Consider the following 8,956-nt stretch of genomic DNA (forward strand, 5'->3'; position numbering starts at 1 on the left):
TCCAGGATCTGCATGACAGGATCTTGATGCAGGAAGTCGCGTAAAGCTTGGTGGCGATACACAAACTCGAGATCCTTGTCGGACCAGCTTGACCTGGATCCAGCTTGGTCTTCTTCCGACTCTGGAGCTTGCATCTTCTTCCGCGTAGTCTTACTCGTTTTCGTCTTCTTTCTTGTTTCTTCGACTAGCGGGCTTGGGTTTAGGTACGGTGTTGGCTTAACCGGTGAATCTGCAAATGCATACCGTTTCGCCTTCACTTTCCCTTGTTTTGTTAGCGGATCTTGACTTGCGTCAAGATCCGCAGGGGTCCCCGAGGGGACCTGGGGAGGATAGAGAGGTTTCTCTTCTAGATCCGGATCCGGATCCACCTCTCTTCCGTCGACAGAGTTCCTCCCAAAACTCCATCGATCCGCGGATCTTGTTTCATTCAGCAGCGTCTTCGTCGATCCGACCTCCGACGACGCCTCTTCCCCTGGCTCAATCTTCACTTGAGCATCTTCTTGGGACTCACGGTGAAATCCCGAGTCACCAAAAGATCCGGGCACGCGCACCATTGTGGTGTAGCGGGATCAGCAAATCTGCGAGATTGCCAGATCCAACTTACCAACTGCGCCCAGACACCGACTAACGGAGGGGGTCCCCCGATGATCCGTGTTCTGCTGAACTTTCCTCACCTTGTGTACCCGTCGGTAGGGCGGGATCTGCTCTCTCGGTAACTTCCGAAGAGTTCAAGTGGTGAAGCTTGAGTGTCTTGGCGAGACGTGGGGATGGGGTGGAGCAGCAGTGGAAAATCTTCACTCTGCGTCCGTGGATGGTTCCGTATCCTAAGCGAATATTCGAGCTTATGGATCCGGGGCCTAGATCGTGGATCTGGCCGTAGGGTTGCCTTGCGGGTGTGTTCCCTTGCCTTTGTGTTGTCCTTTAAGTCGTACTTGCCGCCTCCTGTGACGGGATCTTGAAAGTTGAGAGCCCCTAGGGTGTAACCGACCAAGTAGTAAATTCGGTTAACCTGTCGGATCTGCACAAGTAAAGGAAAAGCTCACTAGGTTGTAGGATCTGGCCAATGTATTATCCAGTTATCACTACCAACACTAGATTCGCAATTCCCAACCTTCTCGGAGCTCGTACGGCCAATGTAGTTCCGGTTCTTGAGGGCAGGAAGGCACTTGCGTGTCACTGTGCAAATTGGAGTCTGTATTGATATTTAAGCCTATACCTGCCTGGGTTTCTACCTTCTATGTCTTTCATCTGCTAAATCCCTTACCAGGCTCGGCTGCATGTCCCTTCTTCCCTTGACCCATCATCCCAGCTGTGTTATCTTCAGATCCACCGGATATATGACGTAATCATCATGGTCACCCTATTATGGGTACACTCATCCGGATCCAGGTCGCTTGGATCCACCTCACTGTAATGGTACACTCGCCGTGGATCCGAGCTCTCCAATCATCCAACATCATCTCGCAACCGTCTGTGATCTCCGTTGTCCCACGAAAGTTCGAGATCCACTGTATCCCTCATCCCTATACCCTGGATCCAGGTCCCTCCAGGCGGGATCCTCCCTCCTTGGATCCGAACTCGGAAGTATGGGATCCGGGGTACCTCGCGGTGGATCTTGACTCTTCATTAGCCGTGGCTACTAGATCCACCTTCAGAGGGCACCGACCATCCTTCCTTCATAGGATCCACACTCGATCCACTCTTGTATAGTATATCCCATATCCATCTTAGTGAATCCAGGTAAGGGTGGATCCGAGGTAAGTCTTGGTGGATCTTGCCTTCTCGTACATCGCTCATATCAGATCCATCGTCATTCCATACGGGGTGCTGCTCGCCATGGCTAATCCACCACAGGCAACTTGCACCCGTGCCAAACAACCCAAATCCTCTATAATCACTTGAAACTGTCACTGATTCGGGATAGTGACCCCGCGTCAGGACCATTCTCTTATTTCTGAAAAAGCACTTCACCACACTGACTGCCAGCAACTCCGTCGCATCCTGGTTTCTACTGTACGCTTTGCTGACGAACAAGAGCAGCGCTTGACGGCGCGTAAGGCCGCCATTGAAGGGGTCCTCCGCGACATGGTGCGCCCGTCACCATGCCAGATAATTGACCCGCTGCCAAGAATTAAAAACGTTGAAGACACAGACCATGCTGAGTAAAACGCGCTATTTTGTTTTGCAATTTTTGAGGTTTACGTTTACGCAAGAAGAATTTACGCTACGATTGTTTGGGAAGCTTCGTTACGCCTCTTCAATCTCGGTAAATTCTAAGTGATCTTGATTGGAGTCTTCTGCATTCATTTCTGGTTGCTTTGATTGCTCAATTGAAAGCGGTCCGACAGGATCAAAGTATCCTTGGATCTCCCAGTCGCAGTGCTCGAAATCCTTGCTCATATTGCACCGTTGGTATCGGCGGAATGTCAGGACGACAAAGGGCATCAAGTCTCGCCCACTTGTCTCGAGGTAGTGACGTTGAAATGACCTCTTCACGTAGCCGAACAGGATTTTCATTGGATTGAAAAAGGGGCAATATGCGGGTAAGAAAATTGCTACAATGCCCACGGTTCGAAGGTAGTAGATGATCTCCGGGTGCCTATGGGTTGTAGCACCATCCAAAATTCAACCAGAATTACGACCAGGATATTGGCGTACTGGTCCACCAGGACAGTGAGCAAACTCTTGACAGCATTTTGTGAACTCCAAGCGATCAAAGGTGCCCTCCGTGCTGAAGTAGTCTAGAACTCCATTCACGCCAATAAATGCCAAGATGGACACTCGCAGTTTTCGCTCAAAATCATCTCGAATAGCAACCTTCTTCCCACGAAGTGAATACCCGCGCTTGCGGATCATTCATCCGTTGTCGAAGCCAACCTCATCCAGGAATACCAAGTTCTGGTGGTACCAATCAATGTGGCTTAGCTCCTCCACAAAGCGAAAATTATCTCGCTCCTTAATATGCATTGCGCGGCGCTCTAAAACTTTCCATGGGAGCCCAAACTCGTGAATTATTCTCCAGACAGAAGACTTCGAGATGTCGACGGATTGTGCTTTCTTGAAGGCGTCTTGGGCCTCATCCAGGAACGCGAGAGGATGTTCATGATAGTAATCGAGCATCCAGCGTCGCTGAGCATTCATGAATTGCCTTTTAGAGGCGGTACTGATGCGCTGGAAGGTTCCCGTATTCTGATAGACATTCACCCAGTTGCGAATGGTCCGTTCCGACTTGTTAAAGATATGCGCGAGGTGTTTCTGCGAGTAGCCAAGCTTGTAGTACGCATACAAGCAATGATACATTGTGTCGGCGTGGGCATGCTGCCGCGTAGCAGCCTCCTCCATGGTCTTTTGCGCACTGCGCGCTGTCACTTCAACTTCAACGTGTATCAAGCATCGCATTGGATAAAAACAACATTTTTCTTTATTTTGGCCTGTAACAACGCAACGTCGATTTGCCGTTCGCTTCGGGTCTTTCTCCGAATCGCCCCGCTTCGCAATACTACTTCAGAAGTAGTACACCTCTCGATCTATGGATCCTCTACTTCCATATTGTAAGATGCCAAGGGGTTTAGTTGAATGTTTTCTATCAAAGACACCATCAATTAGCTTTAAAGCTACTCGCACGTACGCTACTACAAAATACTACTACACTTCACTACTTCACTTCTATCGGCCATACACTTCTGTTGTGTGAGATATCAACGAGTTCAATCCTCGTTGATGTGCACATCACTCGTCGAGTACTGGCAAAGCTTGCCCGACGGACCGTCGCCCACGTTCGACGGCGTCTTGCTGGCCTGCGACCACTGACACACCTTGACGTTCTTCTTGCCGTCCGTCGTCTTGACGAAGATGTTCTTGAGCGTGGCCTGGTCGTTGTTGTTTTTGTTGACAGTGACGACGCTCACAAGCGGGTCGATGGCGTACACGTTCTCCACCGTCACCTTACGGGGAATGTTGCCGCACGTGCCGCACGAACGGTAGAGCCTGCCGAACTCCTGCGCGAAGAAACCCTTGATCTTGACGGTGCCGTAGCCGTTGTGCTGTACCACCTTGTCCTCGGCGTAGCGGGCGCCGCAGTTGGTCACGGTCGTCACGCTGGACGCCGAGCCACCCTTGATGCTCAGCGCGTCCTCGCACACGTCATCCCACCACACGTTCTCAATGGTGCAGTCGTGGTAGTCGCAGTGCACGCCCTCCTTCTGGTTCTTGCCGATGATGGCGTTCTTCAGAGTGCCGCCAGCCTCCACGAGGAAGACGGCCGTGTCTTTCTGGCCCTCACCACCCGAGCACGTGATGTCCGAGCGCTCGAAGGTCTGCATCTTGCCATCGAACACCTCGCCGGCCTTGATCGTGTACGGCTTCTTGTAGCGGACGATGCCCGTGCTGGCCGGCCACGTGCCGTCCGGGACGGAAGCCGTCGTGTTCCTGACGGTCTGCTGGATGGTCTGCTCGACATCCTCAACGTTCTCCTCAATGGTGGGGGCCGTGGTCACGGGGGTCTTCGACTTCTTGGAAGGTTTCATGGTGGGTGTCGGCGTGGCTTCCATCTGCGTGACCGAGTCACCGTCATCGGTCTGCTCCTCTTGCGACGAAGGAGTCGTGGCTGCCTCGGACTCTCCGAGTACTTGCACAGAGGGTTGGACGGACCGTGGCCCAGCATCTTGGGCTCACCGTTGGCGTTACCCTGCGACCACTGGCACACCTTGACGGTGGGCTTGCTCGACTTGACCCAGACGTTGTGGAGTGTGGCCTGGTCGCCCCAGTTCTTGTTGACCGTCACGATGGCGTTGGTCGGGTTGAGGACGTACGTGTTGGACACGGACACCTTCTTGGGTCTGTTGCCACAAGTGCCGCACGAACGGTAGAGCTTGCTGATGTCCTCGCCGTAGAAGCCGTCGATGTCGACCGTACCGAAGCCGTTGTGCTGGATGACCTTGTCGTCGGCGTACCGGGCCCCGCCACCGATGACCTTGGTCACGCTGGACGCCGTTCCGCCCTTGACACTGAGGGCGTCCTCGCACACGTCATCCCACCACACGTTCTCGATAATGCAGTCGTGCTTGTCGCAGTGCACGCCCTCCATTTGGTTCTTGCCGATGATGACATTCTTGAGGTGGCCGCCGGCCTCGACGTTGAACACGGCCGTGTCCGCCCCGCTTTCGGATTGGCCCTCGCACGACACGTCGGAGCGCTCGAACGTCTTCATCTTGCCGTCGAAGACCTCGCCAGCCTTGACGACGTAGGCCTTTGAGTACTGCACGGTGCCCTTGCTGGCTGGCCACGACCCGTTCGGCAAGGAAGCCGAGGTGGCAACCGCCAGGAGGAGAGCCGCAGACGTCACGAACGGCGCGAAAGACTTGACCATAGTGGATTGGTGTGAAGGGTTTAGCCAAGTTGTTTGCCCGAGAGGAGGCGAATTGATTAATGAGCCAAAGCCACTTAATCGCTTTAGACACTGCGATCATCAAGGCGTCATGACCGTGTGTAAGCTTCCACGACTCCACGGCCTTAGTGTTGCTGCAACGACACTGCCATGGCATACAGTATGGTGGACACCGTCCGCTTTGCAAACTCTATTCAGTATCGTAAAACCGCAAAGATCTGGCATTCCAGGTGTTTCCGGGTGTCGTGCTGCTGGTTACGGTTTGCGGCTGGCGGAACAAATGTTGGCTTTTTCGCGTGCGAGTCAAATCGGTGCGATAGATCTCATCTGTGAACTTGACACGGCCGGTCAACGCGTTGGAAGCGACTTGACGCTTTTTGCTATTCGAACGGTGCCGTTCGAATTTGCTAGCGCCCCCTGAGACGGGAGCGCTCAACTTAAAAGGCATAGGTCTAGCCGACATTCATTATTTAACAAGGCCAGAAATTATATCTGCTCCAAGCCGGCATCCAATAGGTGCATGCTAAAAAAAACGATGAGGATTACTCTCGAATAGGCCGTTTAGGCTGGTACGAAAAATGCTCAGTGCCGACGCTGCGAACATCTGCGACTGTGTTTCTTTCGTTAGAAATTTGTCATTTAGCCTGCAAACCTGAGATTGTTTCTTCTGTCGTTGCCCTTTTGTCTGCAGGTACTAGTAGCTCGAAAAACATGTGTGCCGGGCCATCAGATCCTGGTTCCTTGTTGTTCCCCCGGATACGAGCACACTGCCACGTTGATTGAATGGATGGTTTGTTCAATTTGGGGCAAATTGAGGCAAATTTTGCCATTTTACTATTAATGTAGTCCGAGTAGGAGCGATTAAGTAGTGAAAGAGTTAGCGTGGCGTGTTTGAGCGGATACTCAATTTTTGATAAGTTTTTGAGCAACTCAGAATAGGCAGTGGATGCCCTACTAGTGACTGTCGATGGCGACTACCGCCATCAGCCTCAAGTTTTCTTCACATTTAAGTACATTTAGCGATGCCGCATTCGTCGTAACGCTAGCTATCGCTACAGCGGAGAGCGACTTCGGTGGGAAGCATGGACAATCTATAACGAAGTTTGGTTCGTGCTCACATTCCAGCGCACCGCCATCCACAACCTCGGTCACCGAGCTATTGTAGACACTCACGTATGGCATCCAAGAAGACCATGGCGTGGAGATTAAGTCGACTAATGGAAGTTCCATTGGAACAGATGCTTCAGATCCTCAAGGAAATGCCATGACTCGAGTGCACAACGAAATGCACGCTTTTTGTACTGTAGGCTTCGCTGAAATAACAGGTTAAGAGTATCCTGAAGATCGTTTCTTCTCCTGCCTACAACTTTTACTCTCAAACCCAAATTTACAGTTCATAAATTCATTATATGCCACCACGCCCCTATTCACAATATTTTTGCTGCATTCCACTGCAGAACTACTTCTTCTTTTGCGCATTTAGGCATATAAGGCTTCTATAGAAAAAGAAAAGAAAACAACTAAAGCAAAACAGAAGGCCACCTTTCATCATCAGAGGTACTTCTTCTTTTAAGGGACTAAAAACTCAATAAGGTTCTTCAAGCGTGCGCGACCGTGCTCTGTGCTACTCCATGAGAAGATGTCTGCCATGTAAGTTTGGGTCAACATTTTCTGCTGTCCAAAGATTCATTGGTGATACAAAAGCTCGCGTCCGACATCCATAGCGTAAGTTTCTAAAGCAGGCACCATCAGTTGCAGCAACATACTACTTCAGAAGTAGTACACCTCTCGACTTGTTTCAGTCTATGGATCCTCTACTTCCATATTGTAAGATGCCAAGGGGTTTAGTTGAATGTTCTCTATCAAAGACACCATCAATTAGCTTTAAAGCTACTCGCACGTACGCTACAACACAATACTACTACACTTCACTACTTCACTTCTATCGGCCATACACTTCCGTTGTGTGAGATATCAACGAGTTCAATCCTCGTTGATGTGCACATCACTCGTCGAGTACTGGCAAAGCTTGCCCGACGGACCGTCGCCCACGTTCGACGGCGTCTTGCTGGCCTGCGACCACTGACACACCTTGACGTTCTTCTTGCCGTCCGTCGTCTTGACGTAGATGTTCTTGAGCGTGGCCTGGTCGTTGTTGTTCTTGTTGACAGTGACGACGCTCACGAGCGGGTCGATGGCGAACACGTTCTCCACCGTCACCTTACGGGGAATGTTGCCGCACGTGCCGCACGAACGGTAGAGCTTGCCGAACTCCTGCGCGAAGAAACCCTTGATCTTGACGGTGCCGTAGCCGTTGTGCTGCACCACCTTGTCCTCGGCGTAGCGGGCGCCGCAGTTGGTCACGGTCGTCACGCTGGACGCCGAGCCACCCTTGATGCTCAGCGCGTCCTCGCACACGTCATCCCACCACACGTTCTCAATGGTGCAGTCGTGGTAGTCGCAGTGCACGCCCTCCTTCTGGTTCTTGCCGATGATGGCGTTCTTCAGAGTGCCGCCAGCCTCCACGAGGAAGACGGCCGTGTCCTTCTGGCCCTCACCACCCGAGCACGTGATGTCCGAGCGCTCGAAGGTCTGCATCTTGCCATCGAACACCTCGCCGGCCTTGATCGTGTACGGCTTCTTGTAGCGGACGATGCCCGTGCTGGCCGGCCACGTGCCGTCCGGGACGGAAGCCGTCGTGTTCCTGACGGTCTGCTGGATGGTCTGCTCGACATCCTCAACGTTCTCCTCAATGGTGGGGGCCGTGGTCACGGGGGTCTTCGACTTCTTGGAAGGTTTCATGGTGGGTATCGGCGTGGCTTCCATCTGCGTGACCGAGTCACCGTCATCGGTCTGCTCCTCTTGCGACGAAGGAGTCGTGGCTGCCTCGGAAATGTCCTCGTTGATGTGGACGTCGCTCTCCGAGTACTTGCACAGAGGGTTGGACGGACCGTGACCCAGCATCTTGGGCTCACCGTTGGCGTTACCCTGCGACCACTGGCACACCTTGACGGTGGGCTTGCTCGACTTGACCCAGACGTTGCGGAGTGTGGCCTGGTCGCCCCAGTTCTTGTTGACCGTCACGATGGCGTTGGTCGGGTTGAGGACGTACGTGTTGGACACGGACACCTTCTTGGGTCTGTTGCCACAAGTGCCGCACGAACGGTAGAGCTTGCTGATGTCCTCGCCGTAGAAGCCGTCGATGTCGACCGTACCGAAGCCGTTGTGCTGGATGACCTTGTCGTCGGCGTACCGGGCCCCGCCACCGATGACCTTGGTCACGCTGGACGCCGTTCCGCCCTTGACACTGAGGGCGTCCTCGCACACGTCATCCCACCACACGTTCTCGATAATGCAGTCGTGCTTGTCGCAGTGCACGCCCTCCATTTGGTTCTTGCCGATGATGACATTCTTGAGGTGGCCGCCGGGCCTCGACGTTTGAACACGGGCGTGTCCGCCCCGCTTTCGGATTTGGCCCTCGCACGACACGTCGGAGCGCTCGAACGTCTTCATCTTGCCGGTCGAAGACCTCGCCAGCCTTGACGACGTAGGCCTTTGAAGTACTGGACG

The 8,956-nt window shown here is 53.0% G+C and overlaps 2 protein-coding genes across 2 annotated transcripts; both read right to left on the reverse strand.

The window, feature by feature from the left end:
* Positions 1-3,707: 3,707 nt before the first annotated feature.
* PITG_17207 (polysaccharide lyase, putative) lies at positions 3,708-5,368 on the reverse strand (the record flags this gene model as incomplete). Its single annotated transcript, XM_002897039.1, has 2 exons — positions 3,708-4,428; positions 4,629-5,368. The coding sequence occupies 2 exons, from the start codon at positions 5,366-5,368 to the stop codon at positions 3,708-3,710; spliced, it is 1,461 nt and encodes a 486-aa protein (XP_002897085.1).
* A 2,001-nt stretch (positions 5,369-7,369) lies between these two features.
* PITG_17208 (polysaccharide lyase, putative) lies at positions 7,370-7,984 on the reverse strand (the record flags this gene model as incomplete). The annotated part of the gene is made up of 1 exon (XM_002897040.1): positions 7,370-7,984. One exon carries the CDS (start codon positions 7,982-7,984, stop codon positions 7,370-7,372), a length of 615 nt encoding a protein of 204 aa, XP_002897086.1.
* Between the last annotated feature and the right edge of the window lie 972 nt (positions 7,985-8,956).

The sequence above is a fragment of the Phytophthora infestans genome, genomic scaffold (genome assembly GCF_000142945.1).
Source record: "Phytophthora infestans T30-4 supercont1.50 genomic scaffold, whole genome shotgun sequence".
NCBI classification, from domain to species: Eukaryota; Oomycota; class Peronosporomycetes; order Peronosporales; family Peronosporaceae; genus Phytophthora; species Phytophthora infestans.